General features: G+C 49.7%; 1 protein-coding gene across 2 annotated transcripts in view; it reads right to left on the reverse strand.

The window, feature by feature from the left end:
• Window positions 1-2,660: 2,660 nt before the first annotated feature.
• The window catches only part of Slc7a1 (solute carrier family 7 member 1), a 69,947-nt gene continuing 56,537 nt past the window's right edge, over window positions 2,661-16,070 (reverse strand). For both annotated transcript variants that reach the window (XM_005344718.3, XM_026785069.1), the window contains 6 exons: window positions 14,652-14,791; window positions 12,309-12,411; window positions 10,040-10,254; window positions 9,636-9,802; window positions 9,107-9,215; window positions 2,661-7,564 (listed from right to left, as the gene is read on the reverse strand). In XM_005344718.3, the coding sequence (XP_005344775.1) occupies window positions 7,461-7,564; window positions 9,107-9,215; window positions 9,636-9,802; window positions 10,040-10,254; window positions 12,309-12,411; window positions 14,652-14,791 (838 nt within the window). In that variant the 3' untranslated portion in view covers window positions 2,661-7,460. The remainder of the gene's footprint in view (window positions 7,565-9,106; window positions 9,216-9,635; window positions 9,803-10,039; window positions 10,255-12,308; window positions 12,412-14,651; window positions 14,792-16,070) is intronic.

Below are 16,070 nucleotides of genomic sequence, written 5' to 3' on the forward strand. Positions count from 1 at the left end.
AAAAACCAAAAAAAAAAGAAAAAAAAAGAAACCTAATGATTGATGCCCGACGTGTCACCAGGTCCTGAACTCTTAGTTTCTCCAGGGATATAGCATGCCCCCACATTTTAGTAGCCACTGTCCATTGTTCTCATCCACGCCCTGTGTGATACCACCACCTGTGTTTATTGGGGGTTTGGGTGGTGACCCAGCCCCTGGCATGTTCAGGAAATGAGATCGACGCCAGCTGTGGGAAACCGTGTTCCTGCCCATGGCTGATTCTCTGCAGGCAGAGGGAACTTGGGACTCGAACCCTCGTCGCCTTTTCTGAATCAAGGAGCCTTGACGATCCCAGATCACCTGTGTGGGAGACCTGTATCACGTCAAGTAGGACCCCGTCAGATGGCACCCTCCCTATGGTTAGCACCAGAGGTTGCTCTCAAAGGAGGTGCCGCATTAGTGGATGGTACCAATGGACAACCATGGTCTTCTGACTCCCTGGGCTCTCGTGCATGGTGATGGGGTCTGGAGCCTGCCCACTCTGGGGTCTGCGTCAGCTGTGTGTGCACATGCCTCTTTAGACAATAGTTCTAGCTTGGTGGGCAAGCTTAACTCAGTGAACTGAAAGGGCTGATCCCTTTGAGCAAGGGCTGACAGGCTACAACAGCCATTTCCGATCCCGCCCACTGCAGCCTTATGTTCTGCCCAGGTCTGTGTAGTTGGCAGACAAGGCAACTCTCTGGGCTATGGAGCCATACAGTGTAGGCGTAAGTCACAAACAATGCCACAGCAGTTTGGAATTATAATTAATAGGGTAGTATTTATTTAAAGGGGAAAAAACTTACAGATCACCGCCAGCCCTCTGTACAACCAGGAAGGGAGTCTAGTCGCCAGCCGAGCAGGAAGTGAAGAGAGCGAGAGAAGGAAGTGGCCGCTTTTTTAAAGGGAGAGAGACCACGCCCCAATGGGCTGGTATCTCAGCGGCTATAGGCTGGAGGAGCGGAAGGACCTCCCGCAACAATACAGATTCTTCCAGTTCATAGAATACTGAGCCAGAGGGGACAGATATGACTCACCAGAAGTGTTTCATAACCAAACGGTATGAAGGGACGTTTGCTCCCACAGGATGTCCTATCCAGACCCCACATTGGAAAGGGTTTTCTGGAAACTGCTGATGCCTTTGCATGCCTTTAAAGTCTATGAGCACAGTACCCAGTGTCACCCACTAGATGGCACTGGGGAGCTGCAGGAGCCAGGACCCATGCTGCATTTCGCTCAATTCAAACTGACCAGAGTGGTAGCCTTTTGGGGGCAGTTGGGAGGAGTTGGAGACAGGCTTTCTCTGTGTGATCCTGGCTGGCCTTGAACTCACAGAGATCCACCTGCCTGTGCTTCCCAAGTGCTGGGAATAAAGGCGTGCGCCGCCATGCCTAGTTGACAGCTTCCTTCTGACTGAACTTCAGGATCAAGACACCTGTGCTTATTTGTCGGTTCCAGGATGCATGGGGCGTTCTCTGGGTGACTGTTGTGAGGTGGGACTGGGCTGATTCTTGCACCCCCATAAGCTGTATCCAACAGTAACTGCACCGCAGTGGAGGCACCCTGTACCCCCCAACACTGCCTGAGCTCAGGGAGCTGCTTTCCCAGGTCAGCAGTGAAGGGGCATGGCTTTGGCAGGCCTTGCCCTTTCCCCCCATTCCCTCTGCCTTGCTAAAAAGCCTTTAGATTACATTCCTAAAGCTAGCCACCAAGGTCCAGCTATTATACTACTTTGTTAAGTATTGATATCCAACAGTCAAAAGCCCCTCTGGCTCACCTAATTAACATGCCCAACTAAAATTAAATGCCTCATGTTAACACGGGGTTTCCCTTTTTACCTTTATAAACCAGCATGTGCCTATGAGCCACGGCTTTCTCTTCTCTAATCTTTTCCTTCTGGGGCAAATGAATCTCCTTTGTGTTGAGAACTTGGTCTCGGGGATGCTGAGTCAACACTAACTTTCAGTCAAGGAAACTAGGTGTGTGGTGTGCACCCTTTTAGACAGATGCCTGACACTTAGACTTGGTGCCTGGTGCCAGAAATACACCCCTGGGTGTCTGCCACCACCGTCAACTAGGAAAGCACCAAGGATAAAGCTCAGCTTCCAGCCTATGAATCACCGTTCTCCAAGTAGGGCCTGAAGTCCAACTGGCGGGACTTGCCTCCTGTGCTATAAATGAATGAACAGATGCTAAGTGTGCCCTTCCCTAGAGCGCCAGGGAGTCAGATATCCATCATCCTTAGATGTGTTACAGTCTTAGGCCCAGCTTGTGTTCTGCACAAAAATGTTTCCTCCAAGACGGTGTGCGTGGCAGCCAGGGCAAGTCTCTGGTGTCTGTGGGCTGGGGGGGGGGGGTTGCTGAGACCAAAGTCCTCTAGTTTAAGATTGATGGCTGATGAACCCTAAGTCCAGGTGAGTCTGGAGGGGTTAAATGGAGAGACAGCAAGAATCTAGAAGGTCAGGCCTAAAGTCTTCCCCAAATGGCTTCTAGAAAAATCGAGGCCATAGTAGCATAGCCACCGGCTGTGCGCAAGACAGAAAAAGACACTGAAGGTGCCAAGCAGGCCCTTGACTCTTCAGACGGGAACAGGCTCAGGAACCAACCAAGAGCTGCCAGGACACCCGAGATCACACGGTGTGCGTGGAAGCCAGACAGGATTTATTAGCATCTGCAAAAGCTTGAGAAGGTACCACACAGTAGCTTTGATTTTACAACACGGACTTGCGGGAAGGGGGGGGGGCAGTGTACAATGTCTTCAGCAACGAGGGGAAACACAAGTTTCACATTCTTAAAAAAGGTCATGGATGACACCTGCACTTGGCCTTAAAATAAAAGAGAATTAAAGCACGGGAATCCAGCAGAGACCAGCTTGATTTACAGTTAGCATCAGTCTTAATCTAACGTTACCGTTATAAGAAACTGCAAGAAGACTATTAGAAAAATAGAACCTCAAACAAGCAAAAAAATATATACAATTTACATAATGAAAAACCACACATAACTTTTAATAACGGCTCCGTGTTCAGTAGAAGGAAAAAAAATTGTCCTGGAGAAACCACAACTATTCAGGTTTGATAATAAACCAACCCTCATCGGTATCATGACCCTTTGTGATCCTTTACCCTTCGAAGCTGCAAGGCACAAACGAAGCAGGAAATATCTTAAATACAAATATATATATTATAACTTCTCAAATGGGAAAATAAGTCCCAAACTCAAAAAGCTTGGCAAGGAACACAAAAGTAACCCTTGTCAATAAATTAGTTCATATATGTCTTCCTAAACCTTGCTTCCTGGCCTCGCTGGGCATGCCAGCACCCTGAGAATATGTCTGGATATGATCTTCCATCTCCCCCGGGCGTTTTAGCCAGCCATTCAGACATGTAACAGAATGGTCCAGGAGGGCCCCCCTTGGTCACTGTGTCCCCAAACCATTGGCCACACCGTATTCCCCAGCTCAAATGGAGCAGTGGGTACAGAAAGACTAGATTGAGTGAGGGAGGTAAAACCCAATTGGTAAAATTTTTTTGCCTTTAAAAAAATAAAAATCCATCACAACCAAGTTGGCCTCAGGAGTGTGGTGAGTTGGACAGCTTGCTCTCCTCCAAGGAGCCTTATGTACAATCTTCTCATTACGATAGCAAACATAAGGTTCAAACTACGTAAAATAAGTGTACATAACATACATTCAACTCCGAATTTGAATTCTGTAACAGTTCCCATGTGTCATGTATTCTCTGGCCAGTGACTCCCTTTGCTAGGAGCTCAGCCAGATGTGGACTCAAACTTCCTTCTCCCACCACCAACACCCCAAGGGATGGGCACCCTGGCACTTCGATCCCTACTAAGATTCCTTAGTGCTTGGATGCTAACCGAACAGTTGGCTCTGAGTAAAAAGATTTAAGTATCTGTGGGGACATAAGGCATTCAAGTCAGAAAGGATGGGCCCTCGTGAGAGCCAGGCATGAATATTTGCATTGTAGGTAGGTACACAGACCAGCAGTGCCGTGACTTTGCCGACAGGTATGGGTGGGCCTGTGGGGCATGCCTGCACTTATCCCAGAAACCCAGTTTTTCACACTGCTGCTTCCAAGCTTCAACCTGTGGTATACGAGTTCCTCGTTAGAGGGGACTATAAACGCTAGCCAATTCAGGTCTGCCTGGGGGAAGGGGTAGGTACAAACGTACTCATGAATTTCCCAACACTATGCATGAAAAGCAGCAGGCAGTAGACAGGGCGGAGTGGATTACATATTCCCTTGGTGAGCTCATACCGGCTGAGCCAAATCTGCAGGAGGGAGTGTATCCAACCCTTGACCACTAAGGGCAGGTGGAGAAGCCCAATGTCCCCCACAGCCCTGTAGTCACTTCTGGCCACTAAGACATGGTGTCCAAACCAGCTCATCAGCTCAGAGGACTGGATGGCTGTCGGATGGAGGTATGAGATGATGCCACTGTAAAACCCAACTGTGAGCAACCGAGAACAGTATAAGCCCAGCAATCTTCCAGAGAAGTGTCCTGGACAGGACTCGACTTTGTCTTTGTTTGCAAAGTAAACCCACAACGGCCTGGCTGTAGGGTGCAGGCAGGGATGGGGTATGGGCATGGGTGCATATGCATACGTCCACACATACACAGAGGGCCCTATGTTTCCATAAAAAACATCCCCCTCCTCCATCAGAGTCACCTTCTGGAAGGTGGAGACATCTTGTACCCCACTTCTAAGCAGAGTTCCTTGGGCTTCTTCATGAGCTTAGACCCAGAGACAGGAAGGGCACAAATTTACGGAAAAACGGATCTTTCCAATGTGAATACTCTAGGTGGGGATAAACGAGGCATGGGGATATGTTTCTAGAATGTTTAAGTCCCAACTAGGTAGGAAATACTGGCCAAGCCAGGCAACAGAATGGGACCTTTCTGTGGGTAGGGGGCTAAGAGACGGACCCCACCTGGTTTTGAGGGATTGTCGTCGGCGTGTTTTGTTTTTGGTTTTTGGCTTGCGCATTTTTCTTTCAGGAGAAAGGAACTGTAGTGTGACAAGAAGTGTAGGGGAGGTGCCCTCCAGGGACCGCTCTGTGTGCTGAGGCGCCCTCCAGGGACCACTCTGTGTGCCAAGGCTCCTGGGCCTCCCTCCCAAAACAGCTCCCCTGGCAACCACCCACTCTTAGGAAAAGCACACTGGCCAATCAACTTACTATGCAAGCCACCCTTGAGCATCTTTTTCTAACGAAGAAGTGGGTACAGGATACTGCCCACAACCGGGGCCAGTGTGTGCTTCTCTGTGTCACACAGTGAGACATGGAGGGCAGATCTGCCACCATTAGTAAGGTCCTCCGGAGAGATGGTGGCAGATTGAATCCCTCACCACACCTTCCTGTTTGGTAGGTGACAGGCTGCAGGCTGAAATGTCATTGTAAACACGTGGTTACGCTGCTTTAGACAGGAAGGTTTCACTCAGAAAGCAGTGACAGGTAAGCAGGAGTGGTGGCTTACACCTCTAATCTTAGCATCAGGAGGCTGAGGCAGAGGCTAGCCTGGGCTACAATACTTAGGTCTAGGCCAGCTACAGAGTGAAACCTTATCCCAAAAAGGAAACTAAAAGAAAGAAAATAAGGTTAAAAAAATTTCTCCCGATACCTCACTGGGCACTCTCTTCATCTTTGTCTATGTAGAAAAATAACAAGGGAAAAAAAAAATCAGACAGATACTAAACAGGCCCTAAGAAGGCAACAGATAATCAAGACCTGAACAAAATAAGTTAATATTTATCAAAAATATTTTACAGCACCAATCTACATAAATTTAAATACCTATCTTTGGAAACTCAACCTTTAGGGTCTTACAATACTCCCTTTGAAATATTCTCAGACAGCCTGTGAGGCAAAGCACCCGGAAGGTGGCCAGGGCCTGGATTGCCCGCCCAGCTGTCCTCCCTACTTTTCTGGAGTCCTGGGGACAGAAGCTGAGGCCCTGCATATGCCAGGCAAGTGCTGTACCTATGGCCTGCAGCAAGTGGACTACACGCTATCCTGTGTTTCCAAGAACCTTCTCGAGCACCGGGAAGACATCAGTGTACACAGTCCATTTCCACCAAACTCGTTTCAAAGGCCAGATAGGTAGGCTTCAAAAACATCATTTACATTAGTATGAGACACTGGCCTTCCCCACTTCAACATGGGGTGGGGGATTGGCTCTGAATGGCTCTGAAATGAGAATCCACCGGCATTTTTCACCATCCTTGGTTTGTCTACACAGAGTCCCTGATGCCCTACCCAGAGAGCTGAGGGTGTGGGGGAGGGGAAATGCAGGCATACACAGGAAGCATAAGGTCCAGGCCCGGGTGGAAATCTCACCGCCAGCAGGCAAAGCTACCATAGCGCTTGAAAGACAGAGAATACAAGAAGAATAGCAATGTCATGTGAAGACCACATGCCTTGAGCCACAAGCTGATGGCACTTGGCAATTATCTGGCTGTTTTCCAAGTTAACATTAAGCCCCAACTTAATCTGGCGGGGTGAGTCACAGCCCTCCTTAGATGTAAGAGGCCACACGGACTGAGTCAGTGGCCAGAAAAAGCGTCACAACCCCACATTGAGCTACCACCTGTCTGAAGAACCTCAGGCGACCTGAGAGCCTGACTCAATCCTGCTAAGACCTCATGTTCCAATAACTCAGGACAGTGAGGACAGATGCCAAGGGCCAGCCAGGAATTGAACTAGAGAACGCCCCCTAGTCCTCGCAGGCAGAGCCGGCCTTCCCACCTTGACACCACTGATCCCTCTAGGGGTCTTCTGCCTTCTGTGCTTCAGATGAATGGCCTTTACCATGCTGGGGTCTGTCTCCGTGTCAGAGGCCAGGAAAAGATGTGTGGACTGAAGCTCCGACCTATCACTCCAGCCTGGAAGCAGTTCAAATGAGAGTCAGTTCCTTCTCCTTAGGTACTCGGCAGTTGATTGGCCGTTGGGCAGCGTTGCTGGGGACTTGCCATCTCATAGGGTTGGATCTTGTGGTGGGTAGGCTGTCCTGACTGGGCGGACAGAGAGAGTCTCTAAGGATCGGGAGTGTGCACATGAACAATACCAGCGTGGTCCCGGGGAGGGAGGCCTGCTTTCCAAAGAAGAGGAGAAGGGGGCCTTGCTTCTGCTGGGGGCTGCAGCAGCAAAGAGTGCCCAGCGGGCAGGGAGGAAGGCTGCTTTCTTTGTTCATGGGGATATGAGACCAAGGAGCTGCCTGGAAGTGACCAGGACCTCAGGATCTGGCTGCAGGGCTGTCTGGCCGGGTTATGTCAGCTGTGGCTGAGGCTGCAGTCCAGCTCACAGCACCTTTGGTGACACCGGGGATGTGGACGGATCCTACGGCATGGGTGGAGGGAGTGTGAAGTCCCAGGCCTCTAGGGACACCCCTCAACCGCTGCCACCTCGGGGGAGTGGGGCTTCGCGTCATTTGCACTGGTTCAAGTTGCTGTCAGGAGTCCTTGCTGGGGCAGCAGCCAGGTTGGCCTCCTCGCTGTGCCACAGCCCATAACCGAAGTAGATGCTGAAGCCTACGGGTAGAGAGGGGAGCAGAGGTGAGAAGAAAGGAGGCAGGGCTGTCAGACCCACCCTGGCATAGGAGCCACAGGGGGCTGCCCAAGTAGACCCGTAGAGACAACACAGGGCCCCAGGAGTGAGGTCAGTCACAGTCACAGTGTCCTGCTTGCACAGTGGCAAAACTAGGTAGGTGGTTACGCATTGGCCTTCCTGAGTAGCAGGATGTTGGGCTGCTGTCTGCCACTAGGTGGCCTCAGAGTACCAGAGAGACACTGTTCCTTTCCAGGATGGGACTTCGAGCAGGTACTCTGCCTAGACTGGCCCATGGGCTCTGTTTTTTCCAAGACTGGAGAAGGCAGTCAACAGGAAATGCAGAGAGCACAGGATGCACTGACCCAGCCCCCAGGGCTCCCCACATCGGCAGTGGCGACTGTGAGCACATGGCTCAGGGCCACCTGTGCAATCGACATAGGAATGCCGTCCCGAAGGGCTCAGCTGCCTGGAGTCCAGGAAAGGACACCACACTTTACAACCTAGGCACCTCCACCACCGAGAAATGGGTAGCAAACAAGGTCCCTTTTCCTGGTCCATACAAAGAAAAGGTGCAAGTGCTATTCATGAGCTTTCAGGGTCCCAGGACACACATCAAGGCTAGTCCCATGTCCGTCGTCGTCATGTCCTCCCCCTCCACCCTCACCCTAACACCCTCCCCCCCCCCCATCAGCACCGCAACCCAGACACTGAATGAAAAGGACTGAAACCAGTACCTACAACCAGCCCTAAGGTTAGATGCCTGGGGTGGAGGAATGGGGGCGGGGCCAGCCAGCACCCCAGCAGGCAACCAACCCCAAACAAGATATCTGCCATCCTATCAGGAGGCTCCCGCCTGACAACACGCCCCACCACACACTGCCCTGCTCGCAGAGGTACTGTTTTTTTTTTTTTAATTTATTTATTATGTATACAACATTCTGCCTCGAAGTATGCCCGCACACCAGAGGAGGGCGCCAGATCTCAGTACAGATGGTTGTGAGCCACCATGTGGTTGCTGGGAATTGAACTCAGGACCTCTGGAAGAGCAGCCAGTGCTCTTGCCGTCTGAGCCATCTCTCCAGCCCCTCGCAGAGGTACTCTGTGCAAGGTACTCATAGAGAGGGACTATACGAGCCTAGAGTCCATACAGACCAAGAGGTGCAACCTAGACTTTCTGTCTGGGATAACTGGGGCTTTAGGAGTAACTAGCCCTCATACCTCATGCTTTTTAAACTTCAAGATCAAGCCTGGTGAGATTACTTTCTTGGGAAACAGCCTATTAAAAGTATCTGAAAGGGGAAGGTGGCCCCACAAACATACCAGGAGTTCAATGTTGTTTTAGAGCCAGGCCACTGACTACCTATGTGTCTTTGTGTTGGCCAAGGAGAAAGGAGGCAGGTTCTGGAACACGAACTCTCCAGCTAAGAAGCAGGAGGGAAAGCGAGCAAGCCTACACAGTGGACTCCAAGAGAAGCTGGGATACCGAATGTGTGTAGCTCAGCAAAACCCACGACCTCGCGTACCTAGCAGCATCCACACTGCGAACCGGACCCAGGTGCCTTGATCCAGCTGCATCATGAGATAGACGTTCACAAAGATGCTCAAGACGGGAAGTATGGGGACAAAGGGTACCTGCAGAGACACGAGGCAGTATCAGATGAGAGGGGGCAAATTCAACAGTGTGCTCCAAACAGAATCGCCCCACACATTCCTTGTAACAGCCTAGAAGAGGGACATCCATTTTATCCCCAAGGTTAGGCTGTTATTGTTATCTGTAAATTGTAGCTGCCTTAGTCACCTCCAGCGCCAAGGAATGCCATGACATCAGGACGTTTAATAAGAGGCCCTTGGAGACGAGGTGTGTGCCCCACTAACTGAGGACCGGGACACAGAGGGGCTCCTGTTTCTAGAGACATGCCCTGACTTAGCAAGGCATTTTGTGCTCCGAGGGTCCCCAAGCTTAAATTCCCAGGACTGGCCAGTCACAAGGGCCCAGCTTTCCGGCAGAAAATGCCTGTGACCCATCAGTACATCCCCTACAGGCCTGCTCACCTTAAATGAGAGCTTGGTTTTGCTCTCAGGCTGTCTCCAGATGATGCCTGTCACGAGCATACAGAGGAGGACTGACCCTGTCATCACAAAGACTGCCCACAGCGTCCCTTCAGCCAGGGCCTCTCTCGCGAGCACGGCCACAATGCACACGATGACGATAAGGACGGCTGAGAGAAGAAAAGAAGAGTGGGGAGAACCCCCATATAAACCATAGATCTCCCCAAGTCTTTCAAAAGGGGACTGCATCCGGGTCATGAGTTAAGTGAGAATGAAAAGTTGGTGTCAGTCATCTTTTCCACCTTCTTCCCCATCCCAACCAACCCTGCTCTCATCCCTGTGGACCAGAAGCCACATGACACCAAGACAGACCTCAAACTCGTTCCCAGGAAAAGGGGAGCTCTTACCTAGGAGACTGGCTGAAACATTCACAATTAGCCCTGAGAATTTGGATGGTTCCATATTCTTGGGTGACAGGACGGTTTTCAGAGAAAACTTCTCGGCTACTGGTAAAAAGCCCGTCTGTGAGTCACTGGCACTGACCTCATTCTGGTCTACTTGATCTAACTCGTCGGTGGTTCTGGCCATCTGGTATACCAGGTTAGGTTGCTCTGGTTGGTACCTGTAAAGACATAACCACAGCACGACTGTTGTTTCCTGCTTTTTTTCCATTCCCAGCCCCACATAGAGGCTCAGCACCTCCTCAAGCACCAGCACATATGGAGTGAACAGATGTATGCAGGCAAAATACTCATACACATAAAATAGTAAAACTAAATCTAAATAAAATTGCAGGTAGAACTCTGTGAGTTCAAGGCCATCCTGGTCTATAGAGCCAGTTCCAGGACAGCCAGGACTACAGCAGAGAAACCCTGTTTTAAAAAGCCAAAATGGAAAAGAAAAGACAAACATGTCCGGTGTGGTGGCGCAGGCTTTTAATCCCAGTACTCAGGAGGCAGAGGCAGGTGTATCTCTGTGAGTTTGAGGCCAGCCTGGTCTACAGAGTGCGTTCCAGGCTGCCAAGGCTGTTACACACAGAAACCCTGCCCACCCCTCTGCCCCCCCCCAAAAAAAACGAAAGGATATACACACGTCAGTTTAAGTTCTCAATGGGCCTTCAAAGATAAGGTGCCTGAGGCATGGGCTATAAATGGGTAGAGAACAGTGCAGTCTCTTGCAATACAAGAACAAAGGACAGATCAAGTCCTTCCACTTTGGGTCAATACTCAACCTTGGTGTTCTACTCTGGGTGTAACAATGGGGAGGAGACCACTGAACAGCAGTCCAATGAAATGTCCCAGAAAGGTTCTCTTGATCAAGGAAGTAGCAGTGGCCCTTGGATGTGACAACATTAGGGCCCTTCTCTCCAAACCATTGTCCAGAGCTCAAAGTGAGGACAAAGATAAGAAGCGGTAACATGGGGATTCCACTTGCTACAGGAAACTGGAGAATCGCTGACCACAGGCTGGTGGATGGACAAGCTCTGTCTGCATGACCTAACCTGATGAAGCTATTATAAATCCTAGAGTAACTGCAGAGCCAGGGAAGAACGAAGACGGTGGCATGACTTCCAAGACACGAACGAGCTACCTGGGGATGAGACGTGTTTACACAAGGGTGGATCCTTGCCTCAACCAGACAGGCTCTCGCCAGCTTTTCGAAGCAGGGTACCTTGTGAACCGCTTTGTGGGTAATCAGTTCCAAGTACCAGAAGAGCGTGAAGCAAGACAGCTAACCGTTCTTCCCATAGATTCAGCTATGCCTGGTGATTTGGCCAATTAAGAAAGTGGGTGGAGATCAGGGAACACATTAGTGTAGTGTGGAGCCCCTAGAACTGAATTAGGGGTGCATAACTTGTCTGAGCTGAGCCTGCCAAGTCACTAGTAGGGACCAGCTTAAGTTTTATGGAAATTGGGTGCTGGAAGAAAACAAAGCCATTGCCTTCCAAGGAGAAACGCCTTAAGAGAAGGGAGCTCTGGCTGAGTGATAATATTTGTGAATACATGTTCTCATGACAGGCCACTTCTGGCTGTCCTTAGAGCAGATTCCCGTTCCTCCACATCCAAGCAAAGATGGAGCGGAGGCCCATGCTCTGGGAAGCTGTGGGTGGGGGAGACACCATGGATCCAAGCTCTTGTAGCTCTAAAGCCAATTTAATGCTACTGCCCTCAAAAGATGACCAATTAGAATCCAGTGTCCCTCCCTGAAAGTTACACCACACCACGTTACAGGACAGAAGCATCATACTGACCCGGTTTCATAGGCCTTAGATTCTGCTGATGTAATCTGGGGCTAAGCTCCCAGGATCATCTATGCCAGCAATTGGGCCAACCGAAGTCATTGCCCTAAGCCTTCTAAATTTTGGACCCCAGACTCAGACCAATGTTGGCGCTGCGGACTTGTCTTTAACCTTCTAGCATTTAGCCACAGAAATAGAGGATGTGATAGGAGGGACCGGCTTATGTGTGGGAAGGGGGCAGGGCACACGGATGAGATGACAATGAGACACATGGGGGAAGGGACTGACCACGTTGCACTTTCTACTCAGCAGCCTCCAATTAAGCTAATATAGCCTGAATATTACACCTTATGAACTCATGCACCATTTGTCAGAAGTGTTAAAACAGCCGTAATGGGGCTAAGATTTGTCATGGAAACCAGGAGAGCCACACCTACCTTAAGACCAGCACACAGGCTGCCACCAGAGAATAGGCCAGGAGTGTGCCAATGGACATGAGGTCTACCAGGTCCTTCAATTCAAAGAGGAAGGCCATCACAGCTGGGGAGAAGACAGACATCAGGGTTGCAAGTGGCCCTCGGCCCACATTATAGTTAGGACTACCCCTCACCTGTAATCTGGGGTACACCCAGCCCCACCCTCACTCAGCCTGACCATGAGAGAAACATTGCTCAGTTGAAGACAGGCTCAAGTTGAAAAAGTTCTCAAGAAATAGAAATAATTAGCATTGACATTTGCATAGAGTACTTTCTTCTTCCTCCTCCTACTCCACCTCCTCCTTCTGGATAATCTTCCAAGGTAAACCCAACTACAGATGAATACTGTATGTTAGCAAGTTCAGCTAAGAGTTTATAGCTAGTGGATGGGAGACCCAGAATCTGCACCAGATTCTTATTGTTCTTTCTTCCTTCTCTCTCTCTCCTCCTCTCTCTCTCCTCTCTCTCTCTCTCTCTCTCTCTCTCTCTCTCTCTCTCTCTCTTTTGAGACAGGGTTTCTCTGTGTTAAAAGCCCTGGCTGTCCTGGAACTAGCTCTGTAGACCAGGCTGGCCTTGAACTCACAGAGATCCACCCGCGTTTGCCTCCCATGCATGCCACCACTGCCCAGCTTTTATCAGATACTTGCAACTCTGACCCCGCTGTGACTTTTGCCACATGTTGGTGACTCATGGACAACCACATCCATGTGTCCATCTACATATCTATCACCTACCCATTCATCTTCCCCATCTATCCATATTTATCTGTATTCATCCATCCAGCCTTCCTCCATCCACCCATCCATCTCTCTGTCCATCCTCCATCTGCTCATATGTCTCTCTTCCATCTGGGCATCTACCCTCCATCATTCTTCTACCCACTCATCTTTCCTTCCTCCATCCATCCACACACTCTATCCCCACATGCAACTATCCATCCTTGCTCCATCCATCCTACCATAGCCATCAACCACCCATGCCTCCTCCATCCACCATTCACCCAGCCAGCCAGCACTGCTGAAGAGTTCTAGGTACCCAGCCTTGAAGAGGGCAGACCACGGTGTCTGGCCTGCTAGCGTATCGCATAAAGACACATGTATCAGGAGATAATGGGGATGGGAGGTCCCAGAAGCTCCTACCCAAGGCAGGTAAGTAAGGAGGGAAAACAATCATCCTCACATGTGAAAAGTTCCCTAAATGGTACTATCCCTGACACCAAACCAACCTTGCCATCCTGCCACCCAACGTTGGCCTTTAGAAGAACTGAACATACATGCTGAGAAGTCTGGGTCCATGGTACAGCACTGGCCTAGTAAATGCCAGCTCAGTCTTCAGTGGTATGATAAACATGTGTTTGTTTAAAAGTTCCCTGTGTGACTATTAATGTCAATGAATAATGCCAATGTTCCCATTTAAACAATAAGTTGGCAGGATCTACTTTGGGATATTTTCAAGTCACACGCAAATCAATACAAATTAAAGCAGACCACGACACTATCAATTTCCCATAAACATCTCTGTTTATGAAGTCCCACCAGATCAATGCAAGCCAAACATATTTAAGTTGACGATGAATACTAAGATCAGAGAGTAGCGGAGGCCATCCATACAATCAGACCACCTTCCGCCCTTGCATGCCGCACCCGCCTCCATTCTCGGTCACAGAGAAGCCCAAACTGCTACCGTGTGAGGTCGTTTTAGAATACCAAATATTAATCCCACCAAAGGTGGGGAAATGGACAAATACTCGGCTTGACAAGTGTGTGCAGAGCTCACACACGTACGACTATCCTTTCAAAGACACCAGTCTTCCCTGCCTACTGAGTGTTTCCTTGTGTGCCTACAGAGATCACAGCAAAAGTGAAACTCTAAGAATAATTCCATCCCATTCTCTGGAAACCTGACCTCTTTGTCTTTTATCAAACATACGGTTATCTAGGGCTAGAGAGCTGGCTTAGCAGTTAAAAGCATTGGCTGCTCTTGTAGAGGACCTGAGCTCAGTTCCCAGCAAACACATGTTGGCAGGGGGCTCACAACCATCTGGAGCTCCAGTTCTGGGGGACGTGATGTCCCCTCTGGCTTCCATGGACACCAATCACACACTAAAAAAAAAATTTTCTTTGAAAGGCAGTTATCTTTTGGTGAGCCCCGTTCTGAGTATAAAAAGCTGTAGTTTCGAAAGCGCTAATGGATGAATTGCAGTTTTCCCAGTTCGCGTGGAATGAGTAGACTTCTAGGTGTCACCCTAAGAATGCTGACTTAGCTGCTCAAACAGCAGAATGGGAAATGTGTCCCAGTGTTTACCAGCAATGGCGCCCGAGGTCAGCGTAGCAATCACTGGTGTCTTGGTCCTCTCATTGACTCTGGCCAAATATTTAAACAGTAATCCATCCTCAGCCATAGCGTAGATAACTCGGGGCATGGGAAACATGGAGCCTAGGAGACTGGGTGAGAAAAAGGCAAAACACGCGAGTAAAAATACGGCACTGGCCAAAAAGGCCTCAGAAGACCGAGGCGTGACCACCACCAAGGAGAGGTATCTGCCTGCACCAAGATCCACTCCCTCCATAACGCCTCTCAGCCAAGGCTCTGGGACCCAGTGCCTCACAGAACTCACACTGTGGGTGTAAGAGCAATGAAAAGAATGGGAGCACCTAACATAAGGGAGTGTGCAATCCAGGAGCCACACATGCAAGAGGGAGCGCTTGCACTGACACCTTCAATCATTCCTGGCCGAGGCCACTCATTATTAGCAAACAGTTCCCGTTTACACAAGCTGGCGGGGAAGCACTGCAAGAGTGTGAGCCTTGCTTGCCGCGTGTTGCGGTTGGGGGTTATGTGCCTCATTAAAAGGCACCCACTCTTTACTTAAAGGAGCTTCTGCCTTACAGCCAAACTAGAAGCCAAAAATGCAGCGATCAAAGAGGGGGCCTGGTTCAGAGGTCAAAGTCAGGAGCAGGAAGCCATTTCCTTGCCAAGCTTCATGCCAAGTTGGCCCCAGTTCTTCGCAAAAGTATGGTGGCTTCCCCTTACCGAGTCTCACTTTCTGTAGTCAACGACAGTATGAATATTAGATGGAAAATTTCGGAAATATGCAATTGATAGTTTTACCTTTTTTAAAGGTCACTACAAAATCATGTTTCTATTATACCCTTAGCTACGGGTGTCAATCTCACTGTGCCAAATTTATGTAGGGTTTGGAATGATCTATTGTTTCAGGAATCCATTAGAGATCTCAGAGTGTAGCTCCCCGTGGATAAAAGAGAATACCTGTATTAATAACACAGGTAACTTATAGCAACAAAATGCACAAGCCATATCATTGGCATTGGAGTACTGGGACTGATACACAATGAGCCGTACCATTGGCGTTGGGGTGCTGGGTTCGTACACACAAGCCACCCCACTGGCATTGGGGTGCTGGGGTTTGTATACACAAGCCACACCACTGGCATTGGGGTGCTGAGGTTCATATACACAAGCCACACCACTGGCATTGGGATGCTGGGGTTCATACACGCAAGCCACACCACTGGCATTGGGATGCTGGGGTTCGTACACACAAGCCACACCACTGGCATTGGGATGCTGGGGTTCGTACACACAAGCCACACCACTGGCATTGGGGTGCTGGGGTTCGTATACACAAGCCACACCACTGGCATTGGGATGCTGGGGTTCGTATACACAAGCCACACCACTGGCATTGGGATGCTGGGGTTC

This window comes from Microtus ochrogaster, chromosome 2 (genome assembly GCF_000317375.1).
Source record: "Microtus ochrogaster isolate Prairie Vole_2 chromosome 2, MicOch1.0, whole genome shotgun sequence".
In the NCBI taxonomy this organism is placed as follows: Eukaryota; Metazoa; Chordata; class Mammalia; order Rodentia; family Cricetidae; genus Microtus; species Microtus ochrogaster.